The sequence below is a fragment of the Zingiber officinale genome, chromosome 4A, assembly GCF_018446385.1.
Source record: "Zingiber officinale cultivar Zhangliang chromosome 4A, Zo_v1.1, whole genome shotgun sequence".
NCBI lineage: Eukaryota > Viridiplantae > Streptophyta > Magnoliopsida > Zingiberales > Zingiberaceae > Zingiber > Zingiber officinale.
Genome location: NC_055992.1, coordinates 10167957 through 10187397, shown reverse-complemented (window position 1 = coordinate 10187397; position 19441 = coordinate 10167957). Strand labels below are relative to the sequence as shown.

The 19441-nt window shown below is 41.6% G+C and overlaps 1 protein-coding gene across 1 annotated transcript; it reads left to right on the top strand.

Moving 5' to 3' along the window:
• Positions 1-635: 635 nt before the first annotated feature.
• On the top strand, positions 636-2310 carry LOC121973123 (thiol protease SEN102-like). The gene is made up of 4 exons (XM_042524706.1): positions 636-1133; positions 1255-1490; positions 1604-1735; positions 1887-2310. Exons 1-4 carry the CDS (start codon positions 677-679, stop codon positions 2139-2141), a joined length of 1080 nt encoding a protein of 359 aa, XP_042380640.1. The 5' UTR covers positions 636-676; the 3' UTR covers positions 2142-2310.
• Positions 2311-19441: the final 17131 nt, after the last annotated feature.

Sequence of the window (19441 nt, the reverse complement as noted above, 5' to 3'; positions counted from 1 at the left end):
CGTAATAGATAATTAAAATTCAAGACTCAGTTAAATATATTATTAAAAAAATTTCTTCTTAATAATAGATAACGGACCTAAGAATATTAATTGTTAGATAAATCTTTATATATACGATTGATGAAAATTTTACATAGATTTACCTTAGGGTTGATGTTATCTTATAAATTGTATATGTCGACACATGAATTGATTCTTAACAAAGTTGACTTTTGAATAATATATATTAAGTCAACAGTCAGATGCATCGTGAGTCAACGGTTTTCCATCTCAACAACTACTATGGATTCTTAACAAAGTTGAGTTTTGAATTATATATTTTAAGTCAACAGTCATTGTCTATATTAAGTCAACAGTCATATGCATGGTGCGTCAACGGTTGTCCATCTCAACCACTACCTCTATGTGGATCCTAATCACTTTAAGTGTATTTATATAACAAGTTGTATTTTACTTTTTATATATATTTAGTTTTTTGTTTTCTTAATTTGAGGTATTATGGTTTCCCCGATACAACCAGAAAAACCAGCTAGCTAGCCGGTTCAGCCCCGGTCCAAGCTGCTTAGTACTGCCTCAGTGCATCTCTATAAATATCTCGGTTTGAAGGTTGCCTTAGCTCACAATGCATGCAATTTATAGCAAATAGCAAAAGCATACATAGTAATCAGTAGTTAACATGTGGAGGAAGGTGCTGTGGGTGGCCATGCCTCTTGCACTGGCCAGTCTGGCCTTCACTGTATATCGATGCATTCCCTTCACTGAGGAGGATTTGTCCAGTGAGGAGAGACTGTGGGCGCTCTATGAGCAATGGCGCAGCCACCACACGGTGTCACGGGACCTCGACGAGAAGCTCAGGCGGTTCAACGTGTTCAAGCAGAACATGAAGTTCATCGACGAGTTCAACAAGAAGGACGAGCCATACAAGCTCAAGCTCAACGGCTTCGCGGACTTGACCAACCAAGAGTTCCTGGACCTCTACGCCGGCTCCAAGATTGAGCACCACCGGATTCACCGTGGGGAGAAGCCGGAGGGGGAGTTCAAGCACGGCCACATCGATATTTACAAACTCCCTGCGTCGGTGGATTGGAGGACCCAGGGCGCAGTTACACCCGTCAAAGATCAACGCCAATGCGGTAAGCATATAGTAGATCGATGATCGATCAATTAATTCTTTCTTTTCGCATGCACACTTGTTCGAGATGTTAATTTAATTTGCACGATCGAGTGATGGCAAGCAAATCCTACTTGGTCCAGGGAGTTGTTGGGCTTTTTCGGTAGTTGCTGCTGTTGAGGGTATAAATCAAATAGTGACCAGAGAGTTGATATCGTTATCTGAGCAAGAGCTTGTGGATTGCGATACGGGCAACATGGGATGCAACGGAGGGTGGATGGATAAGGCATTTAGATTCATCAAAAATGCTGGAGGCATAACTACAGAGGATACGTACCCTTACACAGCACAGCAAGGACCCTCCTGCAATGCATCTCAGGTTTATATGTCATATTATAAATTAATTAATTTATATATGATACTTCTCGATCGATCAAGATTTAAGAAATTAATTGTACGATTGTTTATTTTTCATATATATCGGTGAATAAGCCCGTTGTGACAATTGATGGATATGAAGATGTTCCGTCAAACAATGAGACTGCTCTTCAACAAGCTGTAGCAAATCAACCTGTATCCGTCGCTATTGATGCAAGTGGTCGAGACTTCCAGTTCTACTCTGAGGTAGGTTTAGAACTTTTATACTGATAATTTAACTATGTGAGACATAGCTAGGTTGACGGCAATTAACATTAGCGCACTAGCATTTATTAGTCGGGACTACTATAATATTTGTCCTTTATTAATTAATAATATTGTTATGTTTTATATATAGGGGGTCTTCACAGGATCTTGTGGCACGAGCTCAAATCATGCAGTTGCTGTTGTTGGATATGGAGAAACAAAAGATGGAACTAAATATTGGATAGTGAAGAATTCATGGGGGACGAATTGGGGAGAGCAAGGCTACATAAGAATGGAACGAGGAACCCCAAAAAAGGAAGGAACATGCGGTATTGCCATGTCACCTTCCTATCCCATTAAAACATCACCCAACCCTAGCAATGAATCAGCCAAGGATGAACTCTAGGAGCATAAACTTAGTTCGGTTGTTATCAGACAATGGTGTTGTATTGTCTTTACTTGGCGATCTCTCATTTGCAGTCTCTTGATTGGTCTTCTTGTGTTCTTATTGCACTTAGATAAATGGTTATGTTTCTTAATAAACATGTAGACCAAGTTATCAATATAATAAAAGCTTGTGGTGTTTTATAACGTGTAACTTGATTCAAATTAGCATGCCTTGATCAAAATGACTATAACTTGAGAGATCAAGCTTGTTAATACAAGGCCACGCGCTAATAAAGTGCTAGCAGACGATGGATAAAATATCACAATTAATATGACAAAGTGTATATGAATACAAGAAATTTATTATTATTGATATTCAATAATAGATATATATAGTGCAATCCATTTTTTTTCTAAGAAATTGAGCCTATTATGTAGTACATATATATATCATTGAAGTTTTAGTTATGAATTGCTCGCACCGTGTAGCACAAATTCACAAGGATTATTCTTGAATCAATCGTGGAATAACAGTACAAATTTAACAAAATCTATCCTTGATATATACTATCTGTCAGTGCAAAATACATTGTTAATCGATCTTATATTTTGATATATGATAAAGAGTTTAAATTCAGAACATATGTATTTGATATGTTTCTTAAGCATGTAGACTCAAATACCTTGATCGATCTAGAGGACAAGACATCAAGTAGAAAGTTCAGATGGATTAAGAGGATCAGCCTAGCAGAAAGTCCAGATAAGTCGGAAGGAACAGATATCTGGCAAGAAAACTTGGTGGGTCAATGTAAACCAGACATCGAGGCGAGGAAAGATCTGGTGGGTCAAGGATCGAACATCAAGCATGAAAGTCTGACATATGATAAGTGAGGTATGTGTTGGGATTGCAAACATAGTCTCACATTGAAAATACATAAAAAAAAATCATAGATATATAAGAAAAAGATATCTCTATTAGTATAAAACCTCTTGGGTAAAGCCCAAAAATAAAATCATAAGGACTTATTTCCAAAGTAAATAATATCATACTATTGTGAAGATATCTTAATTTTTTAGGTCATAACACTAAGCTCTTGTAGTGAGGTATGCTCCTGGAGTGAGTGCAATGAGCTCAGGTCCCAGCAAGGATAAACCTAGGTACTAATCCAATTGAAGAAACCAACGGAGATTTCTAAGTTGAGTTCAAGACAGTCCTTACTGTCTTCATATTGCATATTATATTTGTTCTAACTTTGTTTTACAAAAATAATATTGTGCTATTATACTAACATTGTTTTGTAGAAATTGGTATTCCATTAACGAAACAGGATTGTTCAATCAAAGGATCGAAGAAAGATCAGAGCAGTAAAATTCGATCAGGACGCAAAAGGGAACATTCAGTTTCGTTGACAGATCAAGGGAATTAGTTGATGGATCAATTTATTTCTAGATTTAATGGAGATTTGAATCAAAGCAAAGAAGGTAAAAAATTATTCAATCGATGGAACAGAGTTGATCAGTCGACAAAACGATAAAATTTATGAGATTGAACCGATCGGATCTCAGCAAACAAGAAAGAAGTTGTGGTTTGATTGACAGATAAAAGGTTCAGTTGATGGATTAGTTCAATCGACGTAACGGTTTTTCAATGATGGAATGGTTTTTTCGTCGACAAAATGAAAGCTATAAAAGAAGCCACCGAGGTTCAAGCCAGAGACAACTTTCGGTCTTCTGATTTATTACTATGCCTCTTCTGTGCTGGTGCAAGCTTCGACTATTATGATGCCATGAAGTCTCCGACAACCTGTAACTTCTTTTTATACTCATATGTTGTCTGTATATTTAATTACTTATATACTTTATATTCACATCTATAATATTTCTTTACCATTTAGTGGATTACCTAACAAAAGCGATCGACAATCACAGGCCTTGAAATAGGAGTCGTCAAAGGCTCCGAACTAAGTACAAAAATGACTTTGTCTTTTTGCTTATCTTTTTATTCCACTGTGTACTCTGCTTTTAACTAAAGTAAAGAAAAGTTTTAAAGCGATGAGATTCACCCCCCCCCCCCCCCCTCTCTCTCAGCCGCAATGATCTTTCAATTGGTATCAGAGCAAGGACTCTTGATTTTGGTGTAGCCACCCATCAAGAATTTCTTTTCTTTACTTTTATTTAATATGGTGTTATTTTTATTTTTATTGCATTACTTACCCCAAGACAAAAGTCTTGGAATTTTTGTTAAGTTTTCTTTGCAAGTGCAATGACTTATCCTACAGGAAAAGGAGGATGGAAGTCTTTCTCAAAACGAAAATTGAACAATGGTTTTGCATCCTCCAAGGCTACAAAGTTTCAGTCAAATCCTGAGAAGTCCTCCCACTAGAAAAATGGAATGACAAAATAAAGAGGAAGATCCAAGTTGACTCAAAGACTCTCAACACACTCCAGTGTGGACTAACAAAGGAAGAGCTCAACCGAGTTAATCCATACAACTAGCCTCATGGCCTCCAAAATTTAGGTATGATCTTAGAGCCCACTATAAGTTCCTTCCTACTGGATTAATCAGAAATATTTTTAAAACATGTTTTTGTGGGATTCTTCTAATTTGGCTCTGGTGATTTCTAATGTACCAGTTGATTCTACCATAATTTCTAAATTTTGACTTTATAAATTATTTGAGCACGCATGGTCATGTTTCAACCTTTCGATTTCTATTTTCAATTTTTAATTTTCTATCTTAACTTATCAACCATATCTTATCCTGTCCGAAAGTCGATGAGATAGATGCTGGGGATGTGGCGCTCCCGTGGACTTCCAGCGGACTTCGCTCCCACCTGCAATACAACTGACGTTAGTGCCAAGCCAGGGAAGGAGTCCCCGGAGATGGCCTTCCGACGCTCAAGTCAGTCTCCGGCGAAGCAAGTAGAAAAAGCAACAAGAACTGTAGCGCAATAGTAAAGATTGCGTGTAACGCATATCTCCATCGATGCTTGGACCCCCCTTTATATAGAGCTCCTGTAGCGCGTGTGTACTCTTCCCGAGGCGGGCACACTTCTCAAAAGTTTTCTTGAAAAGATGTGTCAGTAAAGTGTCCCTGACACAGTACCTTAACAGGTCGAGCATATCTCTGAAGTGACAATGGAAGCTTCCGTCATACGATCCTCTATCTGACCATGCCGTCTGTCAGCAACACTAGCTCCTAAAAGGATATCCAAAGATAGTCTGCTGCGTCTGTTGCTTGGCGGAGCGGAATAGCCGCTCGGCCAGAGTTCTGCCGTTCGCGTGTAGTCCGTATCGGGCTAAGCGGGATAGTCTCTCAGCCGGAAGTCCACTGTCCAAGTGTTGTTTGTTTCTGGGCCGAGAAGGATAGCCGCTCGACCGGAAGTCCATTGCTCGAGTGCTCGATTGGTGCCAAGGCCACTGCTAGGCCGAGCGAAGAAGCCGCTTGGACGAAGTTGAACTCTTGTCGATGTCATACCTTGCTGTCTGGCCGAGCGGGGTAGCCGCTCAGCTTCTGCACATTGTTCTCCCTTGAGCGTCGAGTGTGTGAATGTTCTCTGTGTCAGAGCTGACAACGGATTAGGGTTGTATCCCTAGTCGAGGGATGTTTCGTCTGACTAGCAGATGCCCTGTACATTTGACTGTCTTGACTTTGACTTCCTTTGACCTTCACCGCGGCAACGGGGTGGGGCCCTTCATCATCACCGCATCACAAGCCTCCCCCTTAAGTCTAGTCGAAGGAGGTTGTAGTCTGATTGACTGGACAATTGTGTGAGCGGATTTTCTCCCGATCGGCCTTTGACACTGTGTGGTTTCCGATCAGGATAGGACCGATCTTCGTCCAATCGGCTTGCTGAAGATTGTTGTTTGGGCATAGGTATGCTCCCTCGATCCGATCGACACGACGAAGATTGGCACTTATAAAAATTCACCTTAGGGTATCTCGGGCGAGCACGAGCTAGGCTGACGTCACCCAGATTTCTCGAAAATCGTACAAATCTTGTGCATTAATGCTGAGCATGTTCCCATGCCTTCATTAATTGCTGACCCATGGTGGTGCGCCACGTGTCCCGCCTACTGCCGCCGCACGCCTGACATGGCAAGCGTGATGTGACGTTTGGCAGTTTGAATTCAACGGTGAGATCTTGGCTTGGATTTTCGTGACCTAGATCGGACGACTCCGGTCAGCCGAGCCCGAACCTTATAAGCCAGTGGCGTCGCTTCCTTCACACATTTCTTCACATTCAAGCTCTCCAATAGTCATCCGTTCCCATTTCCTTCGTTCTCCGATGATCCTCTGTTTGAGTACATCCTTTGCTCCCCAGTGACCCTCACAGTAAGCTTTCTTCCAATCAAGGTCGTCTTCATGCTTTTCAACCTTTCTTTTTGTTCCGACGACATCCCATTAGGTTTCTTTTCGCCTTTCCTAGTTTTTGAAATGGCAAGTTCATCACAGTCATCTGCCTCTGTCCCTGGACTCTGGTATACATCCATGAGTCTAGGTTCGATGGGGGCGATGCTGAGAGCTTGCGAGATGCTTTTGAAATTCCTTCTGATCATCAGATCATTTTACCTTCTCCGTCCGATCGGCCTAATTCTCTGCCGACTGGCTGTGTTTGCTTCTTCCGGGACCAGTTTATTGCCGGTCTGCAGTTTCCCCTTCATCCTTTCTTTCCCGCAATTTATAAATACTTCCGTATTCCCCTCTCTCAACTTGTGTCGAACTCCTTCCGACTGCTGTGCGGCGTCATTGTTTTGTTTCATCTACACGACATCCCCTTATTCACCGATCTTCCTCTATTTTTACTATCACAAACTGTCTGAGTTGGGGGCATTCCCTTTCCAGTCTCAAGTGGGTCTTGTTTTCTTTGATAAAATGTCGACCTCCAACAAGCACTGGAGGGAATATTTTTTCTTCATGCGCCTTCCCGAGCGGCCAGACTTCCCGACCCGCTGGCACCTCGAAGTGGCGCCTCAGCCTGCCTTGAAGAGCAACAAGAGCTGATCGGACTACTTGAATGTAACGACCCGACCCCTCGGCCCCTTGGGCGGCCTAATTGGCGGCCCAATTGGCGACCCCTTATGTCGTCGACCGACGACCCTCGGCCGTGCCGTTACTCACTAGGTCTTCCCACCCCTGGCCAATGGATTTTTGCCTTCCCCAGGATTCGAACTCTAGACCTCCAGGCTAAGTACTAGAGTTTATGAATCCTGGTAGCCAAATGGGCCGCCAGTTGGGCCGCCCAATGGGTCGAGGGGCCGGGTCGTTACATTGAACGCCACCTCCATGCTTGCTGGTCAAAAATACGATATCCATAAGCTGCTGCTGGAGGGAGTTATGTACATCTTCAGCCTAAGTCCGATCCACACCCAGCTGCCGACCAGCTTAGGTATGAAGCTTCTTTAATTCATCCTTTGATAGTAACTGATTTCTCCTTCTTGTTGGGGCAATTTCCCTAGGTCAAGTTTGACAAGTTTGACTAAGCTTGAGTCAAGGTTTGAGTTTTGATATTTAATAATATAGGGAGATTGCTGAAGCAATCATCTGGTTATAGAGATGGTCAAAGGGTTGACCAGGATGAGGAGAATACAAGTCAAGTAGGTCAAGGGTGACAGGAGATTTGACTGGGAAAGTTTTAACTAAAGGTTAGGCGTATGGAAGTCCTAACTGGAGGTTAGGCGTATGGAAGCCCTAACTGGAGTTTAGGTAGTGGTGGAAGTCCTAACTGGAGGTTAGACAAATTGGAAAGTCCAAGTGTGATCTTGGCAAAGGAGAAAGTCCTGGTGAGGAGCCAGGCATTTGAAAAGTCCTGGTGAGGAGCCATGCAACTGAAAGTCCAAGTGTGATCTTGGCAAAGGAGGAAGTCCTGGTGAGGAGCCAGGCAACGGAAAGTCCAAGTGTGATCTTGGCAAAGGTTGTAAGTCCAAGCATGTGGTCTTGGAAAGGTAAGTCCTAGTGTGACTTAGCAAGGAGAACTCGATAACTAGGATGAGGCCGAAGGAAGCTCTTGAAGCCAAGGTATGAAGGATGGGAAGATATCCGAGGGACGCAAGGCTGATGGAGGAGGCTAGAAGGCTAGTTCGAGGTTAGTCGAATGTGGTGGTATAATCTGACAACTAGGATGAGGCCGAAGGAAGCTCCTGAAGGCAATGCGTGAAGGATGAGAGATATCCGAGGGACGCAAGACTGATGGAGGAGGCTAGAAGGCTAGTTCGAGGTTGGTCGGGTGTGGCTAAATGCTAGGCATGGAGACCCAACAGGTCACGGTTGACCAGGAGTTGGGTTGGAGACTTTGGACTTGAGTTTGAGTCAAGTTCAGGCTATTCAATCGATCGGGCGATCGATTGAACCAGAGTCGAATCGATCAGTGGATTGATTCGGGTGTGCTACAATTGTGGGAAGGCCCAATCGATCGGTCGATCGATTGGGATGAGAAATCGCGAGCACAGAAGCTTTCCCAATCGATCAGGCGATCGATTGGGAGCTGCCAATTGATCGATCAATCGATTGGGCAGCAGAAGCTCTCGTGCGGACGCGAGAGCATAAAAAGGCTCTGAATCGATCAGGCGATCAATTCTGGAAGTCCCAATTGATTGGTCAATCGATTGGGAAGTGACTGTTGCGCAGGAAATGAGCGATGGACGGCTGGGATCAAGCGGTGCTGACGTGGCAATCGATTGAAGATGATTTGGATCGATTGGGAACACAGGATATAGCCGTTGCGGAGCGTTTTCTCTGTAGTTCTTTACAAGCTTTCCTCCTGCGATTTTGCTGCGATCTTCAGCGACTTTCTCCGATCTTCACCGCCAGTTCTTGAAGGCTCTTGAGAGTGTTCTCTCAAGGTTCAAGAGGCAACAACAAGCACAAGTAAGCAAGAAGAGAGTGTATTCATTTGTATTTGTATTTCTCTTTCTTGTGTGAGTGTTGTGTTGTAGTGTGAGTTTGTACGAGGCTTCTCCGCCTCCGGCTGCGACCGAGAAGGAGGTTTTTTCATAGTGGAAATAGCGTGTTGTGTGTGGATCCTTGGATTAGTCACCTCATCTTGAGGTGGATACCAAGTAAATCTACTTGTTAGCGTTATGTGAGTCTTGTATTTCATTTCTGCTGCATATCATCATCAAGACGAAGCAAACGACGAAAGGAGCGCAATGAAATACTATTCACCCCCCTCTAACGAGCACAAAGGTCCCAACAATTGGTATCAGAGCGAGGTCGCTCTTCCATGGACTAACCGCCAAGAGAGCAAGAAGCTAGAGGAAGAAGAAGATGGAGAGTGAAGGACCTCTCAGATGGGACATCCGGATTCCACCTCCATATGACAAAGAGGACTTCAATTTTTGGAGAACTCAGTTGGAGACATGGTTCCAAATGGATTAGAATCAATGGGTTGTTTTGGAGGACCCATTTGAAGCTCCAATGGACAAGAAGGGTAAGCACCTCCGACCTCGACATTGGACTGAGGAATAAAAGGAGCTAGCGGAGGCGGATAAGGAGGTAACGAAAATATTGCTTAATTTATTACCTTCTAATATAATTTTGAGTGTAGATGAATGCACGAGTGCAAATGATCTATGGAAAAAGATCATTGCCTATCATGAGAACCCCACTCAATTTCAAGTAGTGGAGGATCCCCAGGAGAAGGGTTCATTGGTCCAAGAAGAGAAGGATCAATCCAATGTTAACACAAGGTCAACATTCGAGGAGAAGAAGGAAGAGGAGGAGAAGGAAGAAGATGAGAGATCTTCTACATCTTCAAGAGAGGAAGAGATGGAAGTATCCACATCCTCAAGAGTTGAAGAGGTGAAAGCACCCACATCCTCAAGAGGAGAAGAAGAAGATGATGCCAGCTCCACAACACAAGATAAATCAAATAGAGAATCAAGCATCACCCCTACACATGAAGGTATAATTAGTTCAATTAAGAATAAAAATCATATCATATGTTTTGAGTGTAGGGAACATAGGCACTATAAGAGTAAGTGCCCCAAATTGACTAAGAAGAAGGGCCAAATGACACTAAAGGCTAAGGAGAAGCCTAAGGTGGTTGATCCCGTGGAACACAAAAGCAAGGAGCACATTGTGTGCTTCTTATGCAATCAAAGAGGACATTATAGAAGTCAATGTCCTAAAGGGAAGAAGACAACCAAAGTCAAAGGAGGAAATACAAGTCAAGGGGGAGCTTCTAAGAGCAAACCTAAGGTAATCTTTAATAGTGCAATTCCTCTTAGTCATGATAAAATGCATGTTATAAATAACATTTATCATTTTAATACTAATTATCATGAAAGTAGGAAGCATGATGGCACTAAGGATAGATACATTCCTCCTCATGCTAGAACTACGACACCTAAGGTTAGGAAGGTAGATAACTACTTAGGCAATAACTCTAAGGACTTTAGATATATGCCTAAATATAGAAATACTCATAGGAATCAAGAAAAATCCAAATCTATGAATTTAATGACGGAGAGCCAAGTCTTGAGGTCAAGACTTGATAACTTAGAAAGAACCCTAGCAAGAATGGAAAATCTTCTTAAGGGTCAAAATGAGCAAACTCTAGGGAGAACTAGACAAGAGACATCCAATGGCTATAGAGATTTGGGATACAAACCTAAAGCCAAGAAAGATGTGACTTCCTTTTATAGAGTTCCATATAGCTATGGGACTAACTCTAGGTTTAGAGGTCAAGTCAAAGATACTAGGGAAAGAATCCCTAAAGGTTCTTTTGACAAGATCAATGTGACTAAGACTTCTAAGAAGTCTAATAAAGTCACAAAGAAGGTTACAAGGGAAGTTATCCCTAGGAGTGACCTAGTAGAAGTGACCAAGGCTTCTAAGAAGCTTAAGAAGGTCCTTAGGAAGGTATCTAGGGAAGTTATCCCTAGTGAGTACCTAGAGTATCCAAGGAGCACCAATAGGTTTTGGGTTCCTAGGAGCATATTCTCTACACCCTAGATGGGTCTAGAGAGTGTCAACTCTATTTGGAAGGGTAGTGAACCCAACCTTGATGAAGTTGACACTCAGAGAGCATTTTCAAGGTTATTGTTAACCTTTGAAAATGAAAAAGATTATAAGTGTTACTCTTTGAAAGAGTAAAATGTGTCAAACTTTGAAGAGTTGAATATAATTTAAATTGACACATTTGAGAGAAGCAAAAGTAATACCAAATTTGGAATTCGGCATTTTTTTATGGAATTAAGGGAAATGTAAACTTTAATCCAAATCATCACTCTTGGAAAGAGTAACATGTGCCAAAACCTAAGAAAATTAGATTTAATTTAACTTGGCACAATTGGGAAAACATAAGAAACACCAAATTGAGGTTTTAGTATTTTCTTAGGGTAATTAAAGGAAATTCTAGGTCCTAATGTAAGATGTTTACTCTTTGGAAGAGTAAAATGTGTCAAACTTTGAGGATTTGAACTTAAGTTAAATGGACACATTTAGAAAAGGATAAGAAATGTCAATTTGAGGTTTTGGCATCTTCTTAGAAAGTTAAAGGCGAATCTGAGCCTTAATTTGATTTCATTTACTCTTTGAAAGAGTAAAATGTGCTAAATCTTAAGGAATTATGTTTGAATTACATTGGCACAATTTGAGGAAACTATAAGAAATACCTGTTGGGACCGATTATGTAGCTAGAGGAAGGGGGGGGAATAGCTCGGTGCGCTCGTCGTGCTCCTCGTTGCTTGTTTCTTCAAGATATGCAGCGAAAAATACAAAAAAACAATATACACAACGCTAACAAGAGGATTTACTTGGTATCCACCTCACAAGAGCTGACTAATCCAAGAATCCACACATTCACGCACCCTCCACTATGAAAACACTCCTTTACGGTAACTACTGAAGGCAGAGAAGCCTTTACAAACTCTCAATACAACAAGAAAGCAAGGGAAGACAAATACAAGAAATATCTTACAAGATATGCAGTGAAAACCCTAACCCTAGCTTCTTCCTCTTGTTGTAGTCACGCCTCTTGACTTGGATGTCTCTCCAAGATCCTTCAAGAACTAGAAGTGAGAGTGGAAAACGCTGTGGAGAAACTGCTGTGAAGATCGGAGCTTAACAGTGTAAGAGTTCTGCGAAGAAAGAGCTCGACAACAGCTTTAATCGACGCCAACGGTCGGATCCCGATCGATTGGATTGCTCCCAATCGATCGGGGAGGCTTTGGATCGATCGGTTGATCGATCCAGAGCGCCTCTATGCTCCTGGGAATTTGCCTGGATCGATCGACCAATCGATCCAGGTCCCATCGCGCGAAATCGTGCCTCCCAATCGATCGCCCAATCGATTGGGGGCTCTGGATCGATCGACCGATCGATCCAGAGCTCTTCTGTTCACGCGACACTTCTCCCCAATTGATCCACTGATCGATTGGAAGAAAGTTTGTCGCGGGGACTCACCCAATCGGTCGGCCGATCGATTGGGCATGTGCCAATCGATCCAATCGATCGGCTGATCGATCCAACTTCTTGTTTTTTGCCCAAAAATAAGTCCAAAGTCCCCTAAACCAACATCTGGTCAACCATGACCTGTTGGTTCATCATGCCTAGCATCCAGTCACCCTTGACCTGCTAGGACTCGCTCACCAAGTGTCCGGTCAATCCCTTTGACCCACTTGGATTTTCCTCCTCGTGCCAAGTATCCGGTCAATCCCTTTGACCTACTTGGACTTTCCACCTCATGCCAAGTATCCGGTCAATCCCTTTGACCTACTTGGTCTTTCCAACACCAGATGACCGATCAGCCTTGATCCATCTGGATTTCCTTGTGCCTGACTTCACTCACCAGGACTTTCCCAATTGCCTGGCTTCACTCACCAGGACTTCCTTCTGCCTAGCTTCACTCACTAGGTCTTTCACCTGGCTTCACTCACTAGGATTTTCAACTGCCTAGCTTCACTCACTAGGTCTTTCACCTGGCTTCACTCACTAGGATTTCCATCTGCCTATCTTCACTCACTAGGTCTTTCACCTGGCTTCACTCACTAGGATTTCCATCTGCCTGACTTCACTCACCAAGACTTTCATCTGCCTAGCTTCACTCACTAGGACTTTTATCTTCTGCCTAGCTTCACTCACTAGGACTTTCACCTGGCTTCACTCACCAGAACTTTCTCAGTCAAGTATCCAGTCAACCTTGACCTACTTGACTATCCTTCACAATCTCACCACATGAACAATTGCACCTGTAATCTTCATGTGCTGTCTACATGTATTGTCAAACATCGAAAGCCAAACATCAAGACTCAAGTTTGACTCAATCCAAGCTCAGTCAACCAGGTCAACCTTGACCTAGGGATATTGCACCAACAATCTCCCCCTTTTTGATGTTTGACAATACCACTGACGATACCACTCTTGAGTTAGGCTAATCCCATAACCTCAACTTCTTTCATGCCAATATATGAATGAGGATTCCCTTCATTCTTCCCTTTTTGTCATAGGGCGATGCACATTCTCCCCCTATTTAGGGAATGAAGGCCTAACTTAAACCATACATTCTCCCCCTATTTGCACACATCAAAAAGAAACTCTCCCCCTGAAGAGTTACTCACACGATTAAATAAAGGTCTCATACCCTTTATTTTCATCAAAAACTCATCCTTGAGCATATACCACTTGGTATATTCACTTGTTGTATACAACTTCACTCGTTGTCTTCAACACACGATTCAAATGAAGGTCCCATACACTTCATTATCCTCAAATGCTCATTCATGAGCATGCACCACTTGAAACAATGAAGATATCCACTCTCCATTGTAGTCAAATACCCAACCTTGAGCATTTTCACGAAGAAGGTTAACCACCTTCCAAGGTGTATGAAACTTAAATTTTCATGTCCTTAAAGAGTAACTCCCCCTAAAGACATGGTCGTGACTTCTGTCATTGCACCAACAATGACTTGGAATCCCTAAACCTTTAGGAAACCCAAATTTAGAAGTTTTGAGGTTCAAAAATTCAATAATGAAATCAAACCTCAACCTAAACCTCTACTTAGTCTTCCTTAACCAATCCATTCTTGTTTTCATCATGAAAACTCCTCCTAAATATATACAAATGTGTTTTGAGAGGTTAGGAATGGTTCCCTAGACTAAAAGGGGTTTAAAATACTGAAATCAGGCTTTCCCAGCTAAAATCAACATTCCCAATCGATTGGAGTTGGGTCCTAATCGATTGAACCTGCTTGAATCGATCTACTTATCGATTCAGGAGAGTTGGATCGATCGGTGGATCGATCCAGGAAGCTTCTATTCACGAGAAGCTTGCTCTCAATTGATCGCCCGATCAATTGAGACCCTTCAATCGATCGGGTGATCGATTGAAGCTCTGAAAAAGCTGAAATTCCATTTAAGTCAATTTCAGAAACCCCCCAATAATTCTACAAAATTCAAAAAATTATGAAAATTCATGTAGACATTCCTTAGGGCATATATTATCATTGAAAAATAGTTTTCTAATAAAATACTTCATATTTTCAAAGATGGACACAAACTTGAAAACTTGTAAAAACTTTAGTGTTTTTTTCAAGTTTGTGCCTAACTTTTCAATGATGATCACTTTCAAAAGATAGTCTTCATCAAGGTTTTCCAAAGGCATTTTAAAATGATTTTCAAAATCAATATCCAACCATGTTCTTTGGGCTCAATGCACATGACTTGTACATTAGCTTTCCCAATGATTGGAAAACACATAACTATGTGTTTGATGAACCTAAAACTCACAAAACTGCACTAAATCAACATCTTGAGTTTTGTTCATCATCCTAACATCTCACTTGTATCTAGTGTGCATTAAAATACATACAAGTCACCTTATAGTTCTTAGTGAGATGTAAACTTTTGGTTGTGCCCTAATCTAGGGATCATGCATATTTACCTAGGCATTTAGAGGTTATGAACATCCACCAAGGATGTGATTTGATAATAAATGTCATTTGTCCTTAAATTGCAAGGAATTAAAATAATGCATGATATGTTATGACATACATCAAAAAGAAATAATTTTCAAAAGAAAATTTCCTATCACTATATGATGTATGTATGACATGACATGGTATTTTTGTATTTTTCATAATAAAATGTGAATGCAAGAATAAATATGATGTCATGACATATTATGGGCAAACAAAGCATGGCAAATTAGCATACATAAAATACCTAGGTTGTCTACCTAAGTATCCTTAAGTCTTAGCTAAATTAAGGTTTAAAACCTAGATTGCCCACTATCTCCCAAGAAAATGCCAATAATCTAATTTTGACATTTCTTTTGCTTTTCCTAATTTGTGCCAATTTAAATTAAACATATTTCTCAAATTTTGGCACAATTTTCTCTTTTAAAGAGTAACCAATTGAGTTAAGACATTTATTGTCTTTAATTTCCTAAGAACATACCAAAATCTCAACTTGGTAGTTCTTATGATTTTCCCAATCCGTGTCACTTAAAATATCATCCAATTTATCAAATTGTGACACATTTTACTCTTATAAGAGTAAATAAAAATTATTTTCATTTTCAAAGGTTAACAATAACCTTGAAAATGCTCCCCGAGTGTCAACTTCATCAAAGTTGGGTTAACTACCCTTCTAATCGGAGTTGACACTCTCTAACCCATCTATGGGGTAGAGAAAATGCTCCTAGGAACCCAACACCTATTGGTGCTCCTTGGATACTCTAGGTACTCACTAGGGATAACTTTCCTATATACCTTCTTAATGACCTTGTTAGGCTTCTTAGAAGCCTTGGTCACTTTTTCTAGGTCAACTCTAGGGATTTCTTCCCTAGTGACCTTCTTTGTGACTTTCTTAGACTTCTTAGAAGTCTTTGTCACATTTATTACAAAAATACTCTTAGGAATACCTTTCCTTATATTTTTGACTTGACCACTAGGCCTAGGGTTAGTTCCATAGCTATATGGAACCATATGGTAAGAAGGCACATCTTTTTTGATTTTAGGTTTGTATCCCAAACCTCTATTACCCTTGGATGACCCTTGTTGTTCTAAACCTAGATTTTGCTCATTTTGTCCTTTTAGGATATTTTCCATCCTTTTTAGGGTCTTTTCTAATTTATCAAGTCTTGACCTCAAGACTTAATTTTCCACCATTAAATCCTTAGTTTTTGGCTTTTCAATGAATTCATGAGCATTTTTATTTCTAGACCTATAACTAAAATTCTTAGTTTCCTTGTCTAGATTTTTATCTACCTTTCTAAACCTAGGCGTGGTAGTCTTAGCATGAAAAGCTACATGATTTTCCTTAAAGCTATCATGCTTTCTATTCTTATGGTAAATAGCATTAAAATGATAAAAGTTAGAACTACCATGCTTTTTACCATTATTCAAGGGAGTAGGCTCAATAAATGATACCTTTTTTTTTACCTTGGAGGCTCCCCCTTGAGTTGTGCTTCCTCCATGAGCCTTGACCACTTTCTTCCCCTTGGGACATTGGCTCCTATAATGTCCCTTTTGGTTGCACAAAAAGCACACAATGTGCTCATTGCTCTTCTTTGTTGAGGGAGCGGTCTCTTTGGGCTTCTCCTTACCCTTTTGTGCCACTTCGCTCTTTTTCTTGGCCAATTTAGGGTATTTGCTCTTATAATGCCCATGCTCCCTACACTCAAAATATATGATATGATTTTTATTTTTATTTAAAACATTTATACCTTCATGTGTAGGGATGGCATCTTCTCCTTTTGATCCGGAGGTAGAGGCTTCCTCTTGATCCGACAATGATGCTCCTTCAATAGATTTGACTTGACTTGTAGAGGTGGAAGCTTCTTCATCCTCTTCTTCTCTTGACCCGGATGTGGAGACTTCTCCTTCTTCTTGATCCGGTGTCACCGAAGGTCGCTCCCCCTCAATCCTAGAGGTGGAGACTTCTTCATCTTGTACATGGAACAAGGAGTATGCCCTCTCCTTGCCCTCTTCATTGCATTCTTTTGAAGATGAAGTTTCTTGGACCTCTTCTTCGGAAGTTGAGTATCTCTCAACCTCGGAGTCCTCTTCCTCTTGGTCTTGATCCAATGAGTCACCCTCTTTGGATTCTTTTTGATCTTGTACAGTGGAGAGGATCTCATGAATCTTTGCCAACTTGCTCCATATCTCTTTGGCATCCTTGAATTCTCCAACTTGAGCTAAAATATCGCTTGGCAATAAATTGACCAAAAGCTTGGTCACTTTATCATTTGCTTTGCTCCTTTGTTCTTGCTCTTGACTCCATTTTCTTTTCTTGAGAGGCTTGCCCTTGGAGTTTGTTGGAGCTTCAAAACCTTCCATAAGAGCAAACCATTGCTCTATCTCCATCATCAAGAAATTCTCGATCTTTGATTTCCAAAGATCGAAGCTTGTTGAAGTAAATGATGGAGGCACCCTTGTATCGAATCCAAGCCCATCTTGGAATTCCATGTTGAAGTTGAGCTTGATGAATTCTTTCAGTTGAAGAATTTTGCTCCAACTTCTTCACCCTCTAGCTCTTTTCCCTTTCCGGCGATGATTCCGGTGAAGAGCGACCTCGCTCTGATACCACTTGTTGGGATCGATTATGTAGCTAGAGGGGGGTGAATAGCTCGGTGAGCTCGTCGTGCTCCTCGTTGCTTGTTTCTTCAAGATATGCAGCGGAAAATACAAAGAAACAATATACACAACGCTAACAAGAGGATTTACTTGGTATCCACCTCACAAGAGGTGACTAATCCAAGGATCCACACACTCACGCACCCTCCACTATGAAAACACTCCTTTACGGTAACTACCGAAGGCGGAGAAGCCTTTACAAACTCTCAATACAATAAGAAAGCAAGGGAAGACAAATACAAGAAATATCTTACAAGATATGTAGTGAAAACCCTAACACTAGCTTCTTCCTCTTGTTGTAGTCACGCCTCTTGACTTGGATGTCTCTCCAAGATCCTTCAAGAACTGGCAGTGAGAGTGGAAAACGCTGTGGAGAAGCTGCTATGAAGATCGGAGCTGAACAATGTAAGAGTTCTGCAAAGAAAGAGCCGACAACAGCTTTAATCGACGCCAACGGTTGGATCCCGATCGATTGGATTGCTCTCAATCGATCGGGGAGGCTTTGGATCGATCGGTTGATCAATCCATAGCGCCTCTATGCTCTTGGGAATTTACCTGGATCGATCGACCAATTGATCCAGGTTCCATCGCGCGAAATCGCGCCTCCCAATCGATCGCCCGATCGATTGGGGGCTCTGGATCGATCGACCGATCGATCCAGAGTTCTTCTGTTCACGCGACACTTCTCCCCAATCGATCCACTGATCGATTGGGAGAAAGCTTGTCACAGGGACTCACCCAATCGATCGGCCGATCGATTGGGCATGTGCCAATCGATCGGCTGATCGATCCAGCTTCTTATTTTTTGCCCAAAAACAAGTCCAAAGTCCCCTAAACCAACATCTGGTCAATCATGACCTGTTAGTTCATCATGCCTAGCATTCGGTCACCCTTGACCTGGTAGGACTCGCTCACCAAGTGTCCGGTCAATCCCTTTGACCCACTTGGATTTTCCTCCTCGTGCCAAGTATCCGGTCAATCCCTTTGACCTACTTGGACTTTCCACCTCAAGCCAAGTATCCAGTCAATCCCTTTGACCTACTTGGTCTTTCCAACACCAGATGTCCGATCAGCCTTGATCCATCTAGATTTTCTCGTGCTTGGCTTCACTCACCAGGACTTTCCCAATTACCTGGCTTCACTCACCTGGACTTCCTTCTGCCTAGCTTCACTCACCATGACTTCCTTCTGCCTAGCTTCACTCACTAGGTCTTTTACCTGGCTTCACTCACCAGGATTTTCAACTGCCTAGCTTCACTCACTAGGTCTTTCACCTGGCTTCACTCACCAGGATTTCCATCTGCCTAGCTTCACTCACTAGGTCTTTCACCTGGCTTCACTCACCAGGATTTCCATTTGCCTAGCTTCACTCACCAGGACTTTCATCTGCCTAGCTTCATTCACTAGGACTTTCATCTTCTGCCTAGCTTCACTCACTAGGACTTTCACCTGGCTTCACTCACCAGAACTTTCTCAGTCAAGTATCCAGTCAACCTTAACCTACTTGACTATCCTTCACAATCTCACCACATGAACAATTACACCTGCAATCTTCATGTGTTGTCTACATGTATTGTCAAACATCGAAAGTCAAACATCAAGACTCAAGCTTGACTCAATCCAAGCTCAGTCAATCAGGTCAACCTTGACCTAGGGATATTGCATCAACAATACCAAGTTGGGATTTTGGTATCTTCTTAGTGAATTAAGGGAAATCTAAGTGTTAATTTAAATTAAT

What these genes read in the sequence shown, in the direction of transcription:
- LOC121973123 (XM_042524706.1), top strand. Translation starts at nt 677, where the DNA reads ATGTGGAGGAAGGTGCTGTGGGTGGCCATGCCTCTTGCACTGGCCAGT. An exon ending in CAAAGATCAACGCCAATGCG is followed by an intron (nt 1,134 to 1,254) that starts GTAAGCATATAG and finishes TACTTGGTCCAG; the next exon opens with GGAGTTGTTGGGCTTTTTCG. An exon ending in ACTTCCAGTTCTACTCTGAG is followed by an intron (nt 1,736 to 1,886) that starts GTAGGTTTAGAA and finishes TTTTATATATAG; the next exon opens with GGGGTCTTCACAGGATCTTG.